General features: G+C 23.8%; 2 protein-coding genes across 2 annotated transcripts; one reads left to right on the top strand and one right to left on the bottom strand.

The window, feature by feature from the left end:
- Positions 1-1,430: 1,430 nt before the first annotated feature.
- LOC127291557 (metal regulatory transcription factor 1) lies at positions 1,431-12,364 on the bottom strand. Its single transcript, XM_051320746.1, has 5 exons — positions 12,055-12,364; positions 5,770-5,993; positions 3,835-4,117; positions 2,921-3,107; positions 1,431-2,776 (listed from the first exon to the last, which is right to left on the bottom strand). The coding sequence occupies exons 1-5, from the start codon at positions 12,351-12,353 to the stop codon at positions 1,436-1,438; spliced, it is 2,334 nt and encodes a 777-aa protein (XP_051176703.1). The 5' UTR covers positions 12,354-12,364; the 3' UTR covers positions 1,431-1,435.
- Positions 12,365-16,488: 4,124 nt separating this feature from the next.
- Positions 16,489-23,291, top strand: LOC127291581 (pyridoxal kinase). Its single transcript, XM_051320777.1, has 7 exons — positions 16,489-16,694; positions 20,272-20,371; positions 21,221-21,364; positions 21,565-21,685; positions 21,963-22,105; positions 22,282-22,461; positions 23,135-23,291. Exons 1-7 carry the CDS (start codon positions 16,602-16,604, stop codon positions 23,242-23,244), a joined length of 891 nt encoding a protein of 296 aa, XP_051176734.1. The 5' UTR covers positions 16,489-16,601; the 3' UTR covers positions 23,245-23,291.
- Positions 23,292-25,815: the final 2,524 nt, after the last annotated feature.

Raw genomic sequence — 25,815 nt, 5'->3', positions numbered from 1 at the left:
ATTTACATATTTTAATGGCACAAAAACTTTCATGGCGAAAAATTGTTATTTTTTACAATTTTAGTTAAAATTGGAATTTTTCTATTAGGTAATATCTTTTTTTTTATTATTAATTTTTCCATTCACAAAAAAGCGCTTGAACATAATCTCAAAATCAAAAAATTCAATGTTAAATTGTAAAATGTTAAAAAAAAATGTCGATATTTAAACTTTTCCGTCCATTTTAGTTAGAAAAATATATTTCTTCACTGAATATTACAAAAAAAAAAGTAAAAAAAAAGGTTTTACTATTTGACCGATCTGACGCTTTTTTGGACAGAAAAAATATAGAAGAAAAAATAAAGGAATATAAAAATAAATAAAATATTAATCATAGGATAAAAATCACTATTTTTTAAAAAGTATTTTACAAATAACATTGAATTACATTACAATAAATTAAATTTTATTTCCAACTCGCGAAAAAAAGAATTTTAATTTGAGACGTATATGATTATGTTATAAAAATCATTTGGTAGAATTTTCATTTTATGGAATTTGTCATAATTATTTTTGAGCCGAATTAAGTTCGAATTATCATTCGATATAATTTCCATAAAGTCGATTTTTCTGCAGAATTTTTACTTAACGGAAAAATCAGTTTACAACAGAATTTCTAATTGATAAAATTTTCGTTTGTCCGAAATTGCAAATGTCCGAACAAACAATCGATTTTGGCGCGATTTTTAAAATCATCCAATCACAATTTTATGGATAATTTTTTAATGGTAGATTTTAAAAATCGCGCCAAAATCGATTGTTTGTTCGGACATTTGCAATTTCGGATAAATGAAAATTTTATCAATTAGAAATTCTGTTTTAAATTGATTTTTCGGTTAAGTAAAAATTCTGTAGTATGAAAAATCGGTTATATGGAAATGATATCAAATAATAATTCGAACAAATGAAAATTCTATGCAATAAAATTGTACCCAATAAAAATTCTTCAAAATGTCCTATTATGTTAAATGAAAATTCAAGCAAATAAAAATTCGAACAAATAAAAATTCTGTGAAGTGAATTTTCGGTTATATAAAGATTCTGTAATATAGAAAATCGGCTTGATGAAAATTCTACAAAAATACTAATTCAAACAAATAAAAATTCGGCTCAAAAATAATTATGACAAATTAAATTCCATAAAATGAAAATTCTGATGATTTTCAAAACATATTCATGCGTTCCTTTAATTCTTGATTTTATAATTATTATGCATTTTTTTTCTTTAAACAAAAGTTTCGATACAGAACGAAAAAAAAAAAAAAAAATTGCCGCAGAAAATGGAAAAGCTACTTTTTTATGGCAATAATATATTATAGTATTACACGAACACAATAAAAAAAGCAGCAAACTTTTTTGGAAATAAAAATTATACTAATATCAAAAAAACAAAAAATTAATGATTCCCAGCTAATTGTGTTGTCAATAATGTCATATTATGACCGGAAAATAATTCCCCTCTTGTACATGCAACGGCACAATTACTCGTCACTTTACAGCATGTATTTAAAACCGTTTGTAATTGTTGTAGGGTTTTAACACAAATAACAACAGCACACGATGAATCACAATTTTTCGTCTGATCACTAGGACATTTACCAACAAGATTTGGTAATAATTCACTGGGATTATCAAAATTTTCTACTGACGATGATAATGATGATGATGAAGACAATGTTGTTGACGCTAATGACGTAGATAAACAATTGTGACAATTTTTTGTCTCTGAACAATCACAATTTTCACAATGGCAAATATCAGCATCGGCTGTTATTTTCTCAAGTATATTTCTCCTATGATTCGTTAATTCCTTTATTGGAAATGTTTCCATTGAAATATTTGATTGATTCGTTGAATTACAAACACTTGTTGAATTAAGGATAATTTGTTCACTAGGCGCTTCGTTAATGACAATATTAACATTATCCATAAGTGTTTGATTAACATTGCGTTCTGTCTCCAATTCCAATGGATATGGTTCAGGACCAACAAGATCAACAAGCGAATGAACAGCAGTTGGAAAGGCATTTAATTCAGGCCATGATTCTTCGGTTCTTAATGCTGGTTCAGCTGTCATTGTCATTACATCAATCCATGGCGATGGAATTTCTTCTTCTGAGGCAATTGCCAATTCAACTGCTTCTTGTTCATTTATTGGATTATTTGATTCCTCTTCCTGATGAATAAAACTGAGATTTTCAAAGACTTCTTGTTCCTGTGACAATGTTGTATTCTCCAAAAATGATGATGATGATGAATTTTGTGTCATTTCAACTATTGTATTTTGTAAACCATTTTGCATTATTTTCTCCTGAAGACTAAGTGTTTTTGTTTGATGATGATTGGAAGCTACATCATTGGAATTATTAATAGAACTGATGAGTATCAATGAATCCTGTGGTTCTGGTAATTTAATAAGATTTTCATCAGACATTTCTGGGAAGAGTTTATTAAAATCTTGATTTACTGTTTCAGAAAAATTATCCAGACAATTGTCGTATAAAAGTGTTGTTATTGGTGAATTTGTTCTTTGGGTTGTTGTTATTGTTGTTGTTGGTGTTGTAGAATTGGTGGCAATGAAATTTATATTATTGAAAGTTTCAGCATTTTCGCTAATGCTGATAATAGAAGGATTTTCATTTTCTGAATTAATTAATGGTATAACGGAATAAAATGTCGTAAATTCCGGTGGTTCTTGAATTTGTACAGTCTCTGGCTCTTGAGTTTCTTTGGTTTTCTATAGACAAAATACGAAAAAGAGAACAAAAATTACAAACAAAATTCATTTGAAAAGAGATCATTTTTTGCGGATTTAGGTATACCCAAAAAAATCACCAAATTTCTCTTAATTTTTGAAAAAAATTTTAATTAAATTACTTACAATTCCCTCAGCGTTCTCAGCTTTCTTGTGCGTTTTTAAATGACTTTTAAGACTGTGAGGCGTCGTAAATGAACGTCTACAACTCTCAAAACTGCAAACATAAGGCTTTTCACCAGTATGTGTTCGTTTATGTGTTTTCAAATGATGTGAGGCTGTAAATGCTTTCCCACAACTTTTCTCCCGACACCTTGAAAAATAAACCATAATTAAAAAAAAAAAATTAAATCTCAATTTTTTTTTCCTTTTTTGATTATAGAAGAGAATTTACATACGAAAAAATTTTTAATTACAATTTGGAGTAATGTGACATTCTACCTCTGCTTAATGCCCTTCTACCCCTATTTTAAAGTGGGGTAATGTGACATATTCTAATTTATTGTTTGTTTTACCCCATTGCAATGGGGTAATGTGACGTACTAACCCAATTTATTGCCATTTTACCCCATTGCAATGGGGTAATGTGACGTACTCCATTAAAATGGGGTAAAATGACAGTAAGAGGGGATAGATGGTCGCCATTTTACCCCATTACAATGGAATAATGTGACCATCTACCCCTCTTACTGTCATTTTACTCCATTTTAATGAAGTACGTCACATTACCCCATTGCAATGAGGTAAAATGGCATACTATCCTAATTTGCATAGTAAACCTACCTGAATTTATTGCCATTTTACCCCATTACAATGGAATGTGACAATCTACCCCCTCTTACTGTCATTTTACCCCATTTTAATGGAGGCGATGTGACATTTTACCCCATTATAATGGGGGTAATGTTACATTTTACCCCAGCTTGGTGTCATTTTTACCCCATTTTTTTTAAGTGTCACATTACCCCATTTGGTTTTTTTTCACAAAAAAATCATATTCTCATGGATGGGAGGGGAAAGAAAAACCCGAAGGAACGTACTTGTATGGTCGTTCTTGCGTGTGAGTGCGAATGTGTTTCTTGAGATCGCTTAGTGTAGTGAAGAACTTAACGCATCCAATTTCTTCACACTTGAATGTGTCACCGCTGTGAAGCCTTTGGTGAGCCCTCAATCTGTAAAGGGTATTGAATGCCTTCTCACACCCGTTGTGATTACATTCAAATGGTTTTACTTTTGTGTGTACACGAATGTGAATCTTAAGACTGTAGGACGTTAGAAATGCCTTGCCGCAACTTGGTTCTGAGCATTTAAATCGATATTCGCCTGGAAAGTTTGCGAAGATTTTTTTTTTCTTCTCAGAATAAAAAAATAGAAGAGAAAAATAGCCAAAAAAAAAAAATTTTTTTCATCGTTGTTTGCATTTCTTTTTTTTTTTTTTTTTTTTTTTTGAAAGCCATGCAAAATTTTATCAATATTATTTGAGACACATAAATTTTTTGGGTTTTGATTTCAATAATCAGAATTATTTTTGAAACATTGTAGCAGATTTTTTTGATTTAATAGAATTTTTTATATTATTGAATTTGAAATTTTATTTTTTCCCGCTTGAAATTTTGCTGTTTTACCGATTGATTGACTAAGGGGGTAATAGATAGGAAACTCGATTGAAAGAATTTTTATTCGAATAAATAAAAATTTGATTTTAATGACTTTGAGGAATAAATATATTTAGAAAAAAAAAATGTTAAAATGAATTATATTTTACAATTGAAATTTAATTTTAAGAATTTGAATTTGGCGCCTAAATTTTGAGCTGTTTTATCGACTCATTATAGAATGGAAACTCACTGTAGAAAATTTATATTCAAAGAAACGGGAAGAAGTCAAGTATTCGGCTACAAAAAATTTTGGTCAAATAAACAATTTTGACTATTGTAATCACAAAAAAAAAAATGTGTCTCAATTATTTTTATTCTTTCAAAATTTTTTATGTTAAGAGCAGATTTTAAGCGGACAATCACGGGCGGCGCGAACAGATACAAAAGATCGACAATACACTGCGATTCCAAGACACACAGAGAGCACGAGATACAGTCGAACTTTGATAATTCGAGTTACAAAATATTTTTATTCAACCAATTAAAAAATCATTTTATTTAACTAAAAAGGCTTTAATAATGTGTAGAGAAAAAAATTACCCCGGTCCAGAAGACCGAGAAGGCGCTAAACGTGATTTTTTTCGGCATTAGTATTAAAAAATCATTTTAATTACAATTTTAAAAAATACAAAAACTTGAGATATTAAAGTTCGACTGTAGTGTAAACCTAAGAAAAATAATGTAAGAAAATAAATATTAAATTTTTTAAAAATTTATTTACATTTTAAGCATTTTTTCAAAATTTTTTTTAAAGAATCAAATATTCTATTTTCTTACCAAAGAAACTAGTGTCTATTTCATGAGTCGGATCAAAAAAAAAAAATAAAAGTGAAAAATTATTTTTATTTTTAAATAATTATTACACTTTCTAAAAATAAAAAATTTTGTTTTCAAAAAAAAAAAAAAAAAAAAAATTACGACTCCAAATGAAATAAGACACAAACAATTTAAAATTTTCTTTAATATTCATTGATACTTACCACAACTGTTAGTCCTTTTTGTAAGCAAAACAAACAAAATGAATAATATTTTAATAAGCATTCAAAGTGAAATATGATTGCGGAAATTTTATAAAATTGTAAATATTTGAAAATGAATGTTTTTGTGTTATTGTGTATAATATATGTACCTATATAATAATGTTATTATGAAACAAGCGTAATACCGAAAACCACTGTTGAAAAGCATTTTTCAAAAATTGGACAAGATCCAAAAAATTTATTAGACAAAAATAAAGGAGTAAAAAATGAATTATTAAAAAAACGCAAACTTTTAAAAAAAATCAATCAAGCAAAATTTTTCATTTTTTTTTTGTACCTTTATGGGTTTTCATGTGGGTTCGCAAATTTCCCACAGTACTGTAGGTTCGCGAACAGCCATCGTATTCGCAATTATAACGACTGATATGTTTTTGATTTGTGTCCGGATCCGTGCTTTCGATTGTGATAACAGCATGAGAGGGATCTTCAGGCATTGAATCATTTTGTCCCGGATGTATTCGCAAATAAATATCATCGGTACTAATAGTGTGATGAATATATCTACAAGGAGAAACAAAATGGACAAAAATTAATATAGTGAACGAATTTTTAAGACTTAATTTTCCAAAACTTGGCAAATTAGAAATACACTGGAAAAAAAATTTATTTGATTCAAATACCAGTGTATTTGGTTATTATCAAATAAATATTTACTTGAATCAAATATTTCCTATTTGAATCAAATAAATGGTATTTGCTTCAAATATACTGAAATATTTGATTCAAATACTATATATTTGATTCAAATAAGAAATATTTGATTCAAGTAAATATTTATTTGATAATAACCAAATACACCGGTATTTGAATAAAATAAATTTTTTTTTCAGTGTAGTTTTGAAAAAATTGGTCAAATTTTGAAATAGAAGTGGAAATTTTTCTTTCTGTTGTTTTTCGATCATTGGAAAAAAATTCGGCGTTTTAAAAATTCTATCAAATAACAAGAAGTATACAAATTCGGTTAAATAAAAATTCGTAATTTAAAGTTATAAATTTATTACTCTTCCCTGCAATAAGCAGGGTTGGAGACTTCAAAAAATATACATAAACACTTAACCTAAATGTATACATAAATCATTAACCAACACACAATCCTCATCTTATACTTTCACTCTACAAAAATTCTTAACTTAATCTAATTACTAAAACTAAATCCTCCATGCCCTCCATTACTCGAAAACTAATATTCTAAATAACAAAATTCGCTCATTTCTGCCAATTCTTTTCTTATTTATCATTCATTCCACGGCGGGTCTTGATTAAGTTTAAACCAAAGTTTTTTTTTGTAAAAATTTGTAGAAATTTTTTCAGTGATAAAATTTAAAGATTTTAAGCCTAGAATGAAAAAAATCTGGGGACGCATGATTATCTTCTAAAATTTATTAATTAGAATTTTCATATTATGGAATTGTCATAATTATTTTTGAGCCGAATTTTTATTTGTTCGAATTAGTATTTTGCAGAATTTTCATCAAAACGATTTTCTATATTACAGAATTTTAAATTAACCGAAAATTCACTTCACAGAATTTTTTATTTGTTGGAATTTTTATTTGTTTGAATTTTTATTTGTTCGAATTTTTATTTATTTGAATTTTTATAATTTGTCAGAATTTTTATTTACTCGAATTTTCATTTAACATAATAGGACATTTTAAAGAATCTTTATTGGCTAGAATTTCATTGCATAGAATTTACATTCAGATGAATTTTCATTTGTTCGAATTATTATTTGTTATATAATTTCCATAAAATCGATTTTTCTGCAGAATTTTTACTTAATCGAAAAATCAATTTAACAGAATTTCTAATTAACAGAATTTTTATTTGTCCGAAATTGCAAATGTCCGAACAAACAATCGATTTCGGCGCGATTTTTAAAATCAACCAATCACAATTTTATGGATAATTTTTTATTTAAAAAATCGCGCCAAAATCGATTGTTTTTTCGGCCATTTGCAATTTCGGACAAATGAAAATTCTATCAATTAGAAATTCTGTTAAATTGATTTTTCGATTAAGTAAAAATTCTGCAGAAAAATCGATTTTATGGAAATTATAACAAATAATAATTTGAACAAATGAAAATTCATCTATAAGAATAAAATGAAAATTCTATGCAATGAAATTCTAGCCAATAAAAATTCTTTAAAATGTCCTATTATGTTAAATGAAAATTCGAGTAAATAAAAATTCTGTGAAGAGAATTTTCGGTTATATAAAAATTCTGCAAAATACTAATTCGAATAAATAAAAATTCGGCCTAAAAATTTTTGACAAAAGAAATTCCATAAAATGAAAATTCGAACTAATAATTTTTAGAGCATATTAATAGCTAAATCATTTACTAATTTTAGAATAAGAAAAGTTACTTTAAATATAATATGTAATTAAATAATATATTTTAAGATTTTCTTAAGAGAACCACATCGTCCGCATATGCCAACGTATAAATTCTTCTATTCCCCCTCAAAAAAAAAAAAAAAAAAAAAAAAAAAAAAAAAAAAAAAAAAAAAAAAAAAAAAAACATTTCCCCATTCTTTCTTCCAAGACAACCATCAACAAATTAAACAATATCGGACTCAGGGGGATTTGGTTCTTAATGAATTCTATTAATAAATAATTTGTGTAAATAAAAATTCGGCGTTTAAAGAATTCTATCAACAAACAGTTTGTACAAATTAAAATTCGGTGTTAAAAAAGAATTCTAATTCGTGTAAATAAAAATTTAGTCAAATGAAAATTCGGCGATTTAAAAATTTTATCAATAAAAAATTCGTGCAAATAAAAATTCTTTGTAATGAAAAATTCGATATTTAAAAATTTATTTTTCAATTGTGTCTTTAATAAATTTGCACCTATAAATTTTTAAACCAATAGATTTTGCTTTCTTGTTACAACTGCATTTATTTTCCAATTTTGTTTCTAATTCATTTACGTATATTACTCGAAGTATATATTGCTTTCTTCTTTTTGTATTTCATTATTTTTCAATTCTTCATTTCTCGACTTCTTCTTATTTTCATTTTTTCTTGCTTTTCACATTCTTCGTCAATATATCGAGAAATATTATCTGATTCTTCTTCTTTTTGACCAAAACATACTTCTTTAATATAAAAAAAAAAATAGTACATAAAAAATTATTTTGTTAATTTAAAGATGATTTAGAATTTGTTAATGGAAATTTTTTTTTTTTTTTTTTACAAAAATGAGGCGCATGATTTTTTCCAAAAATTAAAAAGTTCGAACTTTTAGAATTACTTGAAGTCGATTTTTTATTTGGTCGAAATTTTAAATGGTCGATATTTAAAGTGGTCGACATTTTATTTAGACGATATTTTACTTGATCGAAATTTTAAATGATCGACATTTAAAGTGGTCGAAATTTTATTATTTCGTTATTTTGTTTGGTCGATATTCTAAATGATCCACATTTAAAGTGATCGATATTTTATTTGTTCGATATTCTGAATGATAGAAATTTAGAAGCATCGAATTTTATATCCATCGAAATTTAATTTGATCGATATTTTAAAAGCTCGACATTTTTTTTAGCTATACGAGTTTCCTCTCTATGTTGTTATTATTATTTACATACATCAATAATTTCAAATTTCCCGCAAAAATTTTTAATGTACTTTACCGACAAACTACATAGAAAGGAAACTCGTATATAGCTAAAAAAGTGTCGAGCTTTTAAAAATATCGACCAAATTAAATTTTGATGGATATAAAATTCGGTACTTCTTAATTTTTATCATTTAGAATATCGAACAAATAAAAAATATCGACCACTCTAATGTCGTTCATTTAAAATATTTACCAAACAAAATATCTAACTAATACAAATTTCGACCACTTAAAATGTCGATCATTTAGAATTTCGACCAAAAAAAATATCGACCACTTTAAATATCGACCATTTAGATTTTCGATCAAATAAAATATCGACTAAATAAAATGTCGACCTTCATAAATGTCGGTTATTTAGAATTTTTCCGAATAAAAAATCGACTGAATAAAATGTCGACCTTCATAAATATATGTCTATCATTTAGAATTTCGATAAAATAAAATATTGACTTAATAAAATATCGGCCACTTTAAATATCGATCATTTAAAATTTCGAATAAATAAAATATCGACTAAATAAAATGTTGACCATTTTAAATATCGATCATTTAGAATTTCGTTCAAATAAAATATCGACTTAATGGTTGAATCCATTTCAAAACGTACAGGCCGACCACCTTCAGGTTGTAAATTTTTCTGTCGATGAAATATGTTATTTTACATGAAAAATAAAGAGACACGTATTTTTTTATTTTTCATAAAAATTATGTTTAACGAAGTTATGGTCATTTGAAGTTTGAGTGGTAAAACTCGAAAGATTAATGGAAAAAAATTGTTTCGCCTGTAATTTTTTTTTCTAATGAATGCAATCAAATTATTTTTCTTGGATCTTGTAAGGGGTATATTCCTCTTTAAAATCCCATTTGAAATTTGAAAAAAGATTCAAAATTAACAAAACAGGAGATGATTTTCTAAAAATCATTAAAGTCAATTTTCTCAAAAACCCCACTTTTTTTTCTCTCAAATTTTTACCATAAATTCTTACCAATATGAAGAACCAATCCTAGGAGTTTCAAGCGGGCTAAACAATCCTGGTAGTAAGGAGAAATTTTTTTCGAATTTTTTTTTTTTTACGAAATTTGAAATGGCTGACGTGCAGTTTCAAGAACAAATGAACTAACTGAAATGAGTCATTTTATAACCAACAATAATGTATGTATAAAAAATAACCATAAAATCACTTTTTTCAAACAGGTTCTAAACATCAAAAAATTTATAATTTGACATTTTAATATCGTTAAGACCAATGATAATAAATACATAGTTAATAAAAAGGTGAAAAAAGAAAAAATATTTTTTATAAATATTGTGATTCTTTCAGTAATATACTCTTGAAATATTTTCCAATTCAAATTATCATTCAAAAATTTTTTAAATTGTTGGTTATAAAATGACTCATTTCAGTTAGTTCATTTATTCTTGAAACTGCACGTCAGCCATTTGAAATTTCGTAAAAAAAAAAATTCGAAAAAAATTTCTCCTTACTACCAGGATTGTTTAGCCCGCTTGAAACTCCTAGGATTGGTTCTTCATATTGGTAAGAATTTATGGTAAAAATTTGAGAGAAAAAAAAAGTGGGGTTTTTGAGAAAATTGACTTTAATGATTTTTAGAAAATCATCTCCTGTTTTGTTAATTTTGAATCTTTTTTCAAATTTCAAATGGTATTTTAAAGAGGAATATACCCCCCTACAAGATCCAAGAAAAATAATTTGATTGCATTCATTAGAAAAAAAAATTACAGGCGGAACAATTTTTTTTCATTAATCTTTCGAGTTTTACCACTCAAACTTCAAATGACCATAACTTCGTTAAACATAATTTTTATGAAAAATAAAAAACTACGTGTCTCTTTATTTTTCATGTAGAATAACATATTTCATCGACAGAAAAATCTACAACCTGAAGGTGGTCGGCCTGTATGTTTTGAAATGGATTCAGCCTAATGTAATTCGATCAATTAAATTTTCGACCTTTTTAATTTTTTGGGAAAAAGTCATGCGCCTCACAAAAATCCAATTAGAAAAGGTTAAGGTTATCAAAAAGAGGACATTTAGTTCGTTTGAGCGAATGAAAATATGTGCTATTTAACAAAAACTAAAAATAAATCTTTTCTAAAAGTGAGTAATACACACACCCGCATGAGATATATTGTTATTTATGGACGAGGGAGAAACTAAATTTGTTACAGTCTTGAGTTCCACCTGTTTTATCAATAACAACTTATGACAAGAAAATTACACACACAAAAAAAAGAGAGAGAGAGAGAGAGAGAGAGAGAAAAGAAAGATTCACTTATGCAACAAAAATTGATACATATTTTTGGAATATCATTTTAAAGCTAAATAACAACGTATGATTAAAAATAAAACCGCATATTTTTCCATGTAAAACTTTGTATATATATCAATCAGATATCGATATCTAATTCCCCTCTGATATATTTTTTTTTGTCTTTACTTACACAATAAAAAAAAATAATAATAAAAACAAAACAAAAAATTTCAATTCATTTTTCTATTCTTTTCTCTAAGTACTTTTTTTCCGTATAATATTTACTATATTCGAGAAAATAAACAAAACAAAAAAAAAGAAACTTGTATATTTATAATCGAAACAATAGAACATAACCTAAAAATAACCGCACTCACTTTTTTTCTTCTAAATAGAAAATTTGCCAATGAATGAAATTCTACCGAATAGGTCAGGTTTCAAGTAAAAAAAAATCGTATATCCTTATAAGGAAAGGCTGGAGGATTTCGGAAAATTTCGAGAGAGAGAAAAAGAGAGAAAAATAACCAGAAAACGTTTAAAAAAAAAAATACAGAAATTATAAAGAATTAAAATTTCAGAAATAAATCGAATTTTTGTAGAGAGAAAAAATATTTGATGAAAAATAAAAATTCTTTTTTTTATTTGATAATCTCACCCCGTGCTGTCATCGGGCAATCTTCCAATGTAAGACGACGATTCTTCGTCAGAATTTTTTTCATAGTCAAAAATGGCGGATGGCTCGTAAACTTTGGCAAAACTTGGAATATCAAGACTATCGTCAAAATAATCCTGCAGATCGTGACTCACTAGAATATTTTCAAAAACATCTTCATTTTCGTTTGTTTTATCGTCAACACGAAATTTTTCACTATCCCAACAAGACGCCATTATTTTTTTTTTCTCTCCTCTCCTCGACGTTGTCGTCGATTTTACACCAAAAAAAAAAAACGACATCAACAGTGCACTTATAGATAGATCAAAACAGTATACGAAGATGATGGAAAAATCTGGAACTAATATTAGTTTACCAACTGTTGATAAGGTAGTAAACTGCGTATATGTGAGAAAAGTTAGAATTTTCAAATATCATTTCTTTTGAGTCAAATTTAACCTAAAAATTCACAAGATGAAATTATCAAAATATTGAATTCTATAAAGTTCAATAAATATATAAAATTCATTTTGTTAATAGAAACGAAATTTTTATTTATTCGAATATTCATTTAACATAATATTAACATTACTTTAACATAACTTAACATAATACTATAATAAAATAATATTTTAAATTAAAACCTTTTTATGTTTCAGATTTCTTTTTGTCGCAAAAAAGCAAACAATTCAAGAAAAAAAGGAATATTCAACGAGGAAGTAGCAGTAAAAATTGTCGTTAGAAAACTCAATCGTAATTTGCAAAATAATATTCAGTTTCTGAAAATAAAAAATCGCTGCCAAGTTAAAGTATGAAATTTTTGTGTTATTCACAAAATGAATACTTTTGTTTCCCCATGGAGATTTTTTGTGATCAATTTATGGTAACTTATTTGTTATTATAATAATTTTAAGAAGGTGTTAAGTTGTATTTTTGGGTATTTGTAGAGATAGATTTTTAACATCAATAACTTCGTAATAGTTTACAATAAAAGGTTAAATAGTAGGTCAATTGATTTGTTTTTAACTATATTCTCCAAATTGTTCATAATACTTTTAAAGATACATAAAGATTTTTTAATAAATAATGCAAAAAAGGTACTAGGTTATTCAAAATTTTCAATTTTAAAATGTTAATAACTCTGAATAAAATTTTCCAGAGGTCGAAAAACATAAAGATACATAAAAAAATCAAGTTCGAAAAATTTCGGTATTACAATGCTTCCTCTATGAGAAAGCAAAATTTAGTTTGATTCAAATAAAAATTTGGTTCATTTCAATAAATACATAAAATTCATTTAGTTAACAGAAACGAAATTTTTATTTATTCGAATATTCATTTAACATAATATTAACATTACTTTAAAATAACTTAACATAATACTATAATAAAATAATATTTTAAATTAAAACCTTTTTATGTTTCAGATTTCTTTTTGGCGCAAAAAGCAAACAATTCAAGAAAAAAAGGAATATTCAACGAGGAAGTAGCAGTAAAAATTGTCGTTAGAAAACTCAATCGTAATTTGCAAAATAATTTTCAGTTTCTGAATATATATAAAACAAATCATCTAAATTTGAAAAAAAATTAAATCACAAAATCAATTAATTTTATTTCCATTTTTTTTTTCATTTAGAAACTAATTCGAATTACTAAAAAAATTAATTTCTTAAAAGTTCGAATTCTCAACGGATCGAAATTCTAAAAAGAATATATAAATTTCAAAAAGTTCGAATTTTGATTTAATTGAATTTCCAAGTTTTCGAATTATCAAAAATCGAAACTTTTTACTTTTGGGTGAGTAAAATTCGAATACATTTAAAAATTCGATCTTTTGGTTATTCGAAGTTTTAATAATTTGATATATTTTGATAATTCGAATTTATAAATATTTCTAAATATAAATTTGTATATACTTTTAGAAATTCGATTATTTGAGATTTCGATTTTTTCAGATTTAGGATAAAACTTAAAAAAAAATTTTAAATTGAAAATTTGAAAAATTAAGAAAAAAGAATGGGAATTCGAATACGGACAAATTTTAAATGACGTAATTATATAGATAAAAAGTTGAGACAAACATTTTGTGTTAATGACGGTTAAAAGAATAAGAAGAATTTACATATATATAACTGCGGATCTATAACATTCTTTTAAGATGATCGTGAAAGAAAGTCGGCAAGGTCATCAATATTACCAAAAAAAAAAAAAAAAAAATTTTCAAATATTCCGATAAAATCGATAACAAATTTTTGACATCTCCTATCAGGACCGTGTTTAAAGTGAGCAAATATAAATTAAGCATTTTTCAATAATAAATTTATAATAATAATAATAATAATAATTCTGCATCCGTGGAGTAATAAATTAATAATAGGTATATTTCTAATTTTCACGTTATCATTTATTTATACACAGAGAAAAATCAGTTTGATGTTATATAAATAGTGATTTTTTAGTTAAGGCAGCTCGTATAATTAGTTAATACAGCAAAAATAATTTAGCTAAGTTAATTTTTAAATTTATTAAACTTGTAAAACTTTTAGTTCGATTGTTAACGGTATAACAACAATGAAAACCTAAGAAAAAATCTATCGAAAAAGTGATGATAAGAAAAACATAAATTAAAACCAACAGTGACAATTGGCGGTGTAAATGTTGATAAATCAATTCTAGTATCGCCAACATTACCGCTGATACTTGAAATGTCGAGAAAAATTAATTATGTTATGTCAATTATGATTACAATATTCTTTGTCATTTATGTATATACTGTATACGAAAAGGCAAAGATTTTTGTGATAAAAGATATTATTGACGAATGGATTTTCTTATTGACAGAATGTATATAACGAGTAAGATCATTTTTTTTTTGTGAATTGATAGTAAAAAAAATAAGATTTTTTAAATAAAAATTTTAAAAATTATAAATATTAAAATTTTAGAAATAAATATATTTTTGATAAAATCGATGTTTGATGATATTTTATAATCTTTAAAATAACATAAAAATTAGTTTTGCTAAATATTTTTTTTTATTTTCTATATAAATATTTCATTGCAAATAGGAAATTTTAAATTTATGTTTTTTTTTCAAAAAATTTAAATAATTGATAATTAATAAAAATTAATAATGTAATCAAAAAGAAAATTAAATTAATTGAAAATTATTAATTATATTTTAAAAAGTATTGAGCAATTAAAAAATATTTAAAAATTTTGAAAAAATAAAACCTAAAAAAAAATTTGTAATGTTTTAAACTTAAATTAAAAAATTAAAATCAAATTGAAAATTTTTTAAAAAAAGCAAACAATTTATTTTTATATCAAAAAGAATTTTTTTTTTGATACGAAATGTTTACAGATAAAATAAATAGAACAATTTAATAATTATTGATAAAAATAAATAATAAAATAATAAATTTATAAATAATAATATATAATAAATAATAATGAATAATGAAAAAATAATAATTATAAGTTAAAATGTTATAATTATCTGTAATAATCATTATATAAAAAAATTCATATATAATATAATAAATTTATAAATAATAATAAAAATTATATTATAATAATTGAAACTTTTTTTCTATAATAATAATAGTAATAATAATAATTTATTAACGTACAAAATCAAAATATTTTTAAATTAAAATGTTTTTATAGACAAAATAAATTTTTTATCGGAGTTAGATTTTAAATTTGGGTTTTCGGGGTTATTGGTTTTAAGTTTGAAGTAAGATTTTCAAAAATTCAAAATGGCGGATCCAATATGGTGGACGAAAAAAATTAAAATTCATTCGATTCGTCTGAATTTTTGTTACTTCAGGGTTTTTGAGGTCACTGATTACGAAATAGAGGTTAGTTTTTCAAAATTCAAAATGGCGGATCCAATATGGCCGTCAAAATTTAAAAAAGTTGAGCTAATCTAATGAAAATGACTACCTTAATGTTTTTGTGGTCATTTAATTTAAATTTGAACTTAGACTTTCAAAAATTCAAAATGGCGGATCCAATATGTCGGACGAAAAAATTAAAATTCATTGAATTCGTCTGGATTTTTTGTTACTCGGTGGTTTTTGAGGTCGCTGAAAACGAATTTTAGGTTAGTTTTTATAAAATTCAAAATGCAAGATCAAATGTGGCGGCAAAAAATTAAAATTTCTTTATTTTCAGGGAGGGGTTAAATTTTTTTACTAATATAGAAATTAGTTATTAAAATTTTTACTTATTCAAATTAGTTAAATTTTTAACTAATTCATAGTAGTTAAAATTTTTTATATTAATTCAAAAATAAAATAGTTTTGCATATATTGGTTATAAAATAAGAAGTAAAATAAAAAATTATTTTCAATGAAAATTCAGAAAATATATGCGAAAATAAATGTGGGAAATTTCTTATATTGTCACGGCCCTGTGCGTCGTCTGCTTGTCGCGCAAGTTTACTGCGATCACGTGTGATCATTGAATGGATAATAAAGATTTATTTAAGAATATAATGCCCATAACGAGAAACCTATTGGCACACTACAGTCGATATTTTGAAAATGAATAATAAAAAAATGGCACGCGTTCTTTCAATACAAAGTCATGTTGTATCTGGCTATGTTGGTAATAAAAGTGCAACATTTCCATTACAGGTGAGCCTAAATAAATTCATTAATAAATATTATACTTTTCATTGTAAACGAATCTTAAATTTTCGCACGTTACCCCACTCTCTTCTCATGCCTTTTACTATATTAAACATGTATATATATATATATATATATATATATATATATATATATATATATCTATAGATATATACTTTTTCAATGATTATATTCATTCATTTATATCCTAGCAGACGACACTCCTAATATGACCTTGTCATTGAATTTTCATTCTTGGAGCATCAATATATGAATTACATATACACGCATAATAATAATCAATAACGTATTTATAATGTAATTAAAATTTCGTCACACTTTATGTATATAATAAAATATAAAATCGACTTTAGACTTTCATTAAATAGATCTTTAAATAAATACTTTTTGTTATCAATATTTATGGTCGCTTTATCAATTTTAAATATTTATTATCACAATCACATGATTTTATATCTGAAATTTTTTTTACCACAAAAATTCAAAAATACAAAAATACAATTTTGCACTTTTTTTTTTAGAAAATATATATTTATTTATTTATATTTGATTTAACATGCTAATATATGTAAAAAGAGAAAATTAAATTAATGTATGACCAATTTTTATATTAGTTTTATTTGAAATTTTTTAAATATATATTGATCGGTTATAAAATAAAAGATAATTAAATTAAATTTTATACAACATTGATGTTAAATAGTTATTACAAGGTTATGTCTGACTCATAAATGTAATTTTACAACTTTTAAAGCCATCAGTGATAATAATTATAAATAGAAATAAGTTTTCTGCAAATATAGCGAATAGGAATTATTTTCTTTTATTCCATAGTTATATTTTGTTTGACTAATTTTGAGTTTGAGTTTAAGCCTATTTTGACCTACATTGAAATTATATTGATCCTATTTTGAATTTGATTTGAATCTACAATAAACTTACTTTTATATCCTAAATTGAATTTTGAATCTACATTGAACCTAATTTGACCTAGATTGAACCCATTTTAACCTGATTTTGTCCCACTTTCGATATATATCACCCAGAAAAAAGATTTCTTTGATTCCCTCATAACAAAAGGATATCCCTAGGATATCCATAGGATATCCATATCAATGGTCGATATCCTAGAATGGTCCCCAGGATATCTTGGGATATCCCTAGAATATCCAAACCGCCGGTCTGTGGGACATCAACAGGATATCCATAGGATATTCACAGGATATCCCTAAGACATCCACAAAATATCTATTGGATATTATATCGCAGGATATCCATGGGATATCCTCAGGATGTCCGTGGGATATTCTTAGGATATTCACGGGATATTTAATATCTCAACATATATTTTTAAAGGTTAAAATTGTTAAGCTAATATAATGAATAATAATATAACAAAAAAAGAAAAATTTTATGAGCTTCTAATTTATTTTAAATAAAGATTTGAAACGCATTTTTCAAAGTTTTTAAATAAACTCATGCACTTAATGTATAATTAATATTAATAGTTATTCGTTATTTGCGGGGAAGAATTTATATTGTTTAAAGCCAATTTATTTTCTGACAATATTAAGCATATGAATAAAGGAATGAATCACGAATGAGAAAAAAATTAGTTAATAATTTTTCAAATTAAACAACTTTCTCGAAAAACAAGTTGCATTTTATTTTATTTATATAAAATTTAATTAACAGAATATTCTCACTCGTAGTCTCATAATGCGACTTTAAAAACAGTATCCTGAGAATATCTTCTTGACATCCAGAAGATATACTGAGAATATCCTGAAAATATCTGTGGGATATCCTGACGATATCTATGGGATATCCTGATGATATCTTTGGGATATCCTGATGATATCTTTGGGATATCCTGATGATATCTGTGGGATATCCTGACGATATTTGTGGGATATCTGGAGGACATTTATGAAAGTCTATAGAGATATCCAGAAGATATCCTGTGGATATCCAAACCACCAATTTTTTGGATATCCTTAAGAGATCCTTTTGATATCCATAGGACATCCCTAGGATATCTGCGGGATATTATCAATATATCCCAAGATATCTTGTGTTATTAGGGTTTAAAGAAACCAATTTCTTTGACTTGTTTTCTTTAACTCAAAATAAAATTTTCTTTGAAACAAAAAAAGCTTCTTAGTTTCAAAGAAATTTATATGAATTAAATCAAAAAATTCTAACATAGTAATTCTTAATAGGGTAAAAGTAACTTTTATTTGAATTAAATAAAAAATTTCTTTTTGAATTGAAGATAATTCTGCTTTACATTGGACCTAATTAAATTCTGACCTACTTTGACCCTATATTGAATATGCTTTTGGACCTTAGGGTGGTCCTAAAATATAAAAGAAAATCAATTTTTTTTTAGAATTTTCTTGCTGCCGCCCCTCGAGAATTGTTCCAAATGAAAAAAAAGAGACAAAAATTGTTTTTTTTTCAATCATTTATGTACAGATATGATTCAACATTAAAATTTACACATAGATTAAACATATGAATTAGAAAAAAATTCTATTTTAAGAATTAATAAGAAAACTTTAATAAAGCAATATAAAAATATTTTCACTATTGAATTTTTTTTTGTTAATTATATTGCTTCTTAATAAACAAATATTAATTTACTTAATGTACTTAAGTATATGTAAAAATAATAAGAATAATAATTATAATATTAATAATTTTATTATATTTATATCATTATTGTTATTATTTTTTTTATAAAATATATAATCTATTATTATTATTATTATAAATTTAATATTTATTAATAAATTATGTAATAGGTATATATTATTTATTTTTCTTATTATCATTAAATTGTTATTAATTAATTATCTATGATATATACATATATATTTTTTGAAAACTTTAGCGAAATTTTTTTGTACTTTTTTATGAGCAAAATTTGAATTGGGAAAAAAGTACAAAAAAAAATTCAATTCATTTTTTTGAAATGTAAATATAGATGTAATACATTCATAGATATTTAATAATAATTTATTGAAAATAATGATAATAATAATAAATATTATATTGATAATAATAATAGATTATGAATATTTTATGTAAATAATAATGCCAATAATGATATAAATATAATAAAACTATTAGTATTTTTTTTATTAGGAAGCAATATAATTAACAAAAAAAAAAAATTCAATAGTGAAAATATTTTTATATTGCTTTATTAAAGTTTTCTTATTATTAGGCATTTTATATAAGCGCGCTTTTTTCGACCTATAAGAGAGTTGTCGTAGCGCAAGCGCAGTAGCGTTTAGGTAGGGTCATTGTGCAACTCTGACTATCACTACATACAAAAACAAATATTTCTCTGGTTCCTCACGAACTCTATGAAAAATCTTCAATTAGTTTCTGTCGTCTGCTATTCTCTTTTTACTCACATTTGTCCCAATTGGTGGCGCTACATCCCGGAATCACAAATTAGGCGCGTAATTTAAAGGAAAGAAGCTCATGATCAATCACTTCGTCACAATTTATATTTAAAAAATATAATTTTTTTTTTTCATTTAATTTTCAGCTGCTCGGATTTGAAGTTGATGCTATTAATTCCGTCCAACTATCAAACCACACGGGTTATAAAGTTTTCAAAGGACAAGTACTTAATGATCATGATTTAGGTATATATATATAAAAAAAATAATAGAAATTATATTTAACCCTTAACTGTGGCACAATTCGAACGTAAATGGCACAATGGGTCTGCTGGACCCGACGTATTAAAACGTGTGTATTATAAAGCCGGTATTGAATATTTTTGCACAAAAATTTAATCTCCGGTAGCATATGATGTGTTTTTTTTAAATTTCATTAGTTTTACAGGGATTAATTTAATTTAAGTTGGTTAAAAAAAATTGCGAAAAATAAAAACCAAAAAATTTCGTGTTTTTACATAAAAATTCATGAGTTATTTAAAATTTAATATTATCATTTAAAAATTTAAGGTTATGATGTATTATTCTTTAGGGAAAAAATTATCACAACGCAGTAGGACTTGCAAAAAAGGGAATTTATTTTGCAGAATAAAATATGACTTTTTAGGTTAAAATAAAAAAAAATTTCTAATTTATTAATGTTTGAAGCTAATTTATTCTTTTGTATCAAATTAATTGGTATGAAAAATACTTAGAAAATTACTAATAATATATATGTCAAAATAATATATTAAAATAGAAAAAATATTCCAAATTCAATTAATTTTAGCGAGAAAAAATGCTCGGGTCTACTAGACCTATGGTGCCAGAGTTAAAGAGTTAATAGAAATAATTATTTTTTAAATGAATTTTCGAATTAAAATTTGATTTTCTTTTTATAGGAATTTTTACATAACAAAATTTTTAACTACCGAATTTTTGTTAAATAGAATTTTTATTTTACAATTATTTTCTTTACATATATATATATATATATATATATATATATGACTTTTTATTTAAAAAAATTTTTAATTTTTACCCTTTTTTATTTAGATGTATTAATAGATGGCTTAATGGAAAATGATCTCACTGAATATACTCACCTACTCACTGGTTATGTGGGATCTTCTTCTTTCTTAAAAAAAATTATTCAGGTTGTAAAGGCCCTTAAAGTGAAAAATCCAGATCTTATTTACGGTAAGCATTATATAAAAACAAGTTTTTTTCAAATTTTCAAAATTTAAAAAAAAAACTCTTTTTTTTTAAATTTGTCTGTATTTTGATAAAAAAAATATTTAGATAATAATATTTAAAAATAGAAATAATAATAAAAAATTGCAAACTTTTAGTTTTTCTATAATTTATAAAATTAATTATTAATATTTTCAAAAATTTAGTTTGCGATCCAGTAATGGGAGACGATGGAAAAATGTATGTACCGGAAGAATTGAAAGACATTTACAAAAATGATATTCTACCATTGGCGGACATTATAACACCCAATCAATTTGAATTAGAGTAAGTTTTGATTTTTCAAAAAAAAATTTTTTTTTTTATTTACTAGAGAATTTTTTATAAAAAAAAAAATTTTTTCCAGAGATGCAACAACTTGAAAATTTTGTTTTCGTAATTTAAAAATTTTTCTGAATTTATTTTTTTACTTATTACAGAATTTTATTATTAATAGGTAAATATAATTATACATTAATATTTAATATTTTATTTAATATTTAATATTTTATATATTAATTGCAGAATTTAAGAAAAATTATTAACTTCAATTTTTTTTCCATAGACTTCTAACTGGGCTTACTGTAAAATCAATGTCTGATTTAAAAACGGCAATAGAATATCTTCACGGGAAAGGACCAAAAACCGTTGCAATTTCATCATCATTTATCGACAATAAATTGATTTCAGTTACTAGTTCAAGCAAAGGTAACAAAAAAAAAAAAAAAATTGTTTTTAAAAAAATTATTTAAAAAATAACGTTACAACGAAAAAAATTACAATTTTATTTATTTATTTTTACACAATTATAAATTGAAAATTTCATTTTATAAAATTTTGTAATTAATGAATAAATTTTTTATTTTCTTTTTTTCACTTTACAGACAATACGATAATAAAAATTGTCATACCAAAAATTCCTGCTATCTACACGGGATCTGGTGATCTTTTTGCCGCTTTACTATTGGCGCATACATTTTTGGAGAAGGGACTAAAAATTGCCCTCGAAAAAACAATAAATACTCTTTTTGAAGTTCTTCAAAAGACCTATGAACATTCCTTAAGTAAGTAGAATGAAATTTTTTAACTACTTTTTATTCAGAAAGTAAAAAAATTTGAATTTCGCGCTCAATATTATTGCATCTACATTACCGACATAAACATAGAATGGAAACTTAATGAATAAATTTTTCCAACTAAAATTTTTCGTCAAATGAAATATATACTAAATTTTTTAATTTGTAAACACTGAAAATAAAATTTATTTGATTTAAATAATTGTTTACTTGACTATTATCAAATAATTTATTTATTTGTATTAAATAATTTTTATTTGAATTAAATAAACTGAATTTGTTTCAAATATAAAAATTATTGCTTCAAATACAGAAATTATTGATGCAAATACAGTTGATTTAATTCAAATAAAAATTATTTGGTTTAAGTAAATATTTATTTGATAATAGTCAACTGATTATTTGAATAAAAAAAAATTTCTTTTTGGTGTAAAAAGACTTTTTTTTATTTATTTATTTTTTTCTTTATGGAAATTTAAATTATTCATCTCCAATGAAAATTTTATTACTGCAAAATATGTGAAATATTCATAATTATGTCCTCGAATATTTGCCACACAAAATAATATTAAAATTAAATTTAAATTTTTTTACATATTTTTAAATTAAAAATTTTAATATTATATAAAAATATAATTTCACTTTATGCATTTAATTACAGCATTAAAGGACGAAAAAATGCAACAGTCAAGAAAAATAGAATTACAATTAATTCAAAGTAAAAAATGCATTGAAAATCCAAACATTCAACTTCGAGCTGAAAAATTTTAAATCAAAATATAATAATAAAAAGAAAATAATAAAAAAATATAAAAAAAATTATAAAAAAGTAAAAAAATAATAAAATAAATAAAAAAATTTTATGTTCTATATAAAAAAAATAGAAAAATAATTTTTAATTGATTATTGTACTTAAAAATATTGTGTTCAGTGGGAAAAAAAAGAGAATTTTATTGTGACTTAATTTGAGAATCTCTTAATATGTGCATAATAATAATAATAATATTTAAATTAGGAATCTCTTACAATAATTATTGAGGATTTATATTTAAAAAAAAAAAAATAATCGTCATTGTATATAGGAATGACAAAAAGTGATTTAAAAAAAATATATAAAAAAAATATTCCAATGACCAATGCAAAATGTCTTCCATATATCAAAATAAAAAAAAATTGTCATTGTTGTTTTAAAGTAAAAATAGAAAATTTTGTGATGTACGCCAATTTTAAAAAAAAAATATAATATTTATAATTAATTAATAAAAAAAAATCATATCAAACGAGCCATAATTTGATTAGATTTTTTTAAATATATATATATATATATATATATATATATAACACTATACAAAATGCTTCGGGAATTTGTACGCATGTTTATTTTAGAAAAATATGTTGTATAAATGAAATTGTTAAACAAAAAAATATATTTATAATGATGTATGCAAATTTTTTGAGAAAAAAAATATTATTTCACTTTCAAAAAAATCCCAAAAATTTCCCTCTCACATTTTTAAAATTATGTTTTTGTATTTATAAATTTGCAAAAAATATTTATTTAGCCGAATATTTATTTAGCCAAATTGAAAATGGTTTAAATGAAACAAAATTAATTTTTATATTGAATTTTGTAAATTTACATTACAAGAAAAATAGATTTTTAAATAAATGTTTACTATCTCAAAAAAAATTTTGCTTAATGAAAATTTGGCTAAATATAAATTTCAATTTTTCAATTTAATTTTTTTTATTTTAATTTTTTTTCTTATTTCAATTTAACATTTTTCTAATTTTTATTTAAACAAAATATTATCATCGTAATATTTATTTAATACAAATTTTCATTTTTTATTTGGCACAATTTCTATTTGAAATTTTTTTCGGCCAAATTTCTACATAACTGAAAATGTAAAAGTACAAATTTATTTAATTTAAAACATTCATTGAGCAATGTATTTATTAAGCTGAATTTCCATGTAAGAATGTTTTTATTTAACCAAATTACTATTAAGAATTTTTTATTTAGCTAAATTTATTTTAAGCCAACGTTATAAATATTTGTTTTTTTTTAACAACAAATATTGCAAAAATAACAAATATTATTATATTACTATTAATATTATTATTATATTTATTTAACAAATATTTATACAAATTTGGCGAAATAAAAATTATCTAACACTAAAATGAAAATAAAGAAATGAAGCCTAATAATAATGTGGCTAAATAAAAATTTGGTTTAACTACATTTTTGCTATTAAAAAATGTGTGTAATAAGTATAATGTAAAATAGAAATTGCTGAATAAATTTTAGGCTAAATAGAAGTTTTGGTGAATTAAAATTTCAGCTAAATAATATTTGGTAAAATAATATTAAATTTTCATGTAAGATAATTTTTATTTAGCCAAAATTGGTAGTCTTAATTACTTTTTATTTAGCTAAATTTCTTTTAAGTCTAATTTCTAAAATTATTTTTTAATAAAAATATTGCCTTAAAATTTTTTTTTGAAACTTATCAATAAAATTTCGGCTAAATAGAAGCTTTGGTTAATTAAAATTTCGGCTTAACAAAAGTTGATAAAATAATAATCATATAAATTGGAAGATTTACCAAATAAATATTTAATTAAATTGAATTTTGTTTTGTTAATTACAATTTCAGCTAAATGGAATCTTTTTTTTAAACAAAATTAATTTTAAATGAATATATTGCTTTGATTTAATTCGGCGAAATAAAAAATTGGTATTTTGTTTAAAGAAAATTTATTAAAATAAAAAATTATGCTAAATTAAAATTTGGCTAAATAGAAATTAGGTTAAACAACATTTCTGTTATTAAAAATTTGGTGTAATAAATTTAATGTTAAATGTAAATTGGCAAACCAAATTTTGGCTAAATATACGTTTTGGTTAATTAAAACTTTGGCTAAATAAAATTAGGTTAAATAATACTAACATAAAATACATATTCTGCTAAATATTAATTCATCCACAATAAATAAGATTATTTTGTTTGAGAAAAAATTCGATAAAGTGAAAATTATATGTTAAATGAAATTTTGACTAAATGAAATAATGGCTACACAAAATTTCTGCTATAAAAAAATTGCTTTTTTAAAATATTAATTTCGGCTAAATAAAATTTAGTAAAATAAAAAGAAATGGAATGAAAAATTCTGCTAAGTAAAATTTGAAATAAAAATAGAAGTTTATTTATATACAAAATTTTGTTTCATAAAAGATGCAGTTTTTATTTATGTAAATAAATAAATTTCGGCTAAATAAAAACTCTGTGAAATAAAAAACGCATAAAATGGAACTTTTATTAAATAAAAATTTGG

The sequence above is a fragment of the Leptopilina boulardi genome, unplaced genomic scaffold (assembly GCF_019393585.1).
Source record: "Leptopilina boulardi isolate dan_hultmark-lab unplaced genomic scaffold, ZJU_Lbou_2.1 LbouV2_144, whole genome shotgun sequence".
NCBI classification, from domain to species: domain Eukaryota; kingdom Metazoa; phylum Arthropoda; class Insecta; order Hymenoptera; family Figitidae; genus Leptopilina; species Leptopilina boulardi.
Note: the sequence above shows the minus strand (reverse complement) of the source record. Positions and strands in the feature narration are given on the sequence as shown.

Bases quoted from the DNA above. Each gene is read 5' to 3' on its own strand.
- LOC127291557 (XM_051320746.1), bottom strand. From the start codon at position 12,353: ATGTCGTTTTTTTTTTTTGGTGTAAAATCGACGACAACGTCGAGGAGA. The intron at 5,994-12,054 runs GTGAGATTATCA...TTCTCCTTGTAG, and splicing joins TTGCCCGATGACAGCACGGG to ATATATTCATCACACTATTA. The intron at 2,777-2,920 runs GTAAGTAATTTA...TTTTGTCTATAG, and splicing joins CTGAGAACGCTGAGGGAATT to AAAACCAAAGAAACTCAAGA.
- LOC127291581 (XM_051320777.1), top strand. From the start codon at position 16,602: ATGAATAATAAAAAAATGGCACGCGTTCTTTCAATACAAAGTCATGTT. The intron at 21,686-21,962 runs GTAAGTTTTGAT...TTTTTTCCATAG, and splicing joins CCCAATCAATTTGAATTAGA to ACTTCTAACTGGGCTTACTG. The intron at 22,462-23,134 runs GTAAGTAGAATG...ATTTAATTACAG, and splicing joins GACCTATGAACATTCCTTAA to CATTAAAGGACGAAAAAATG.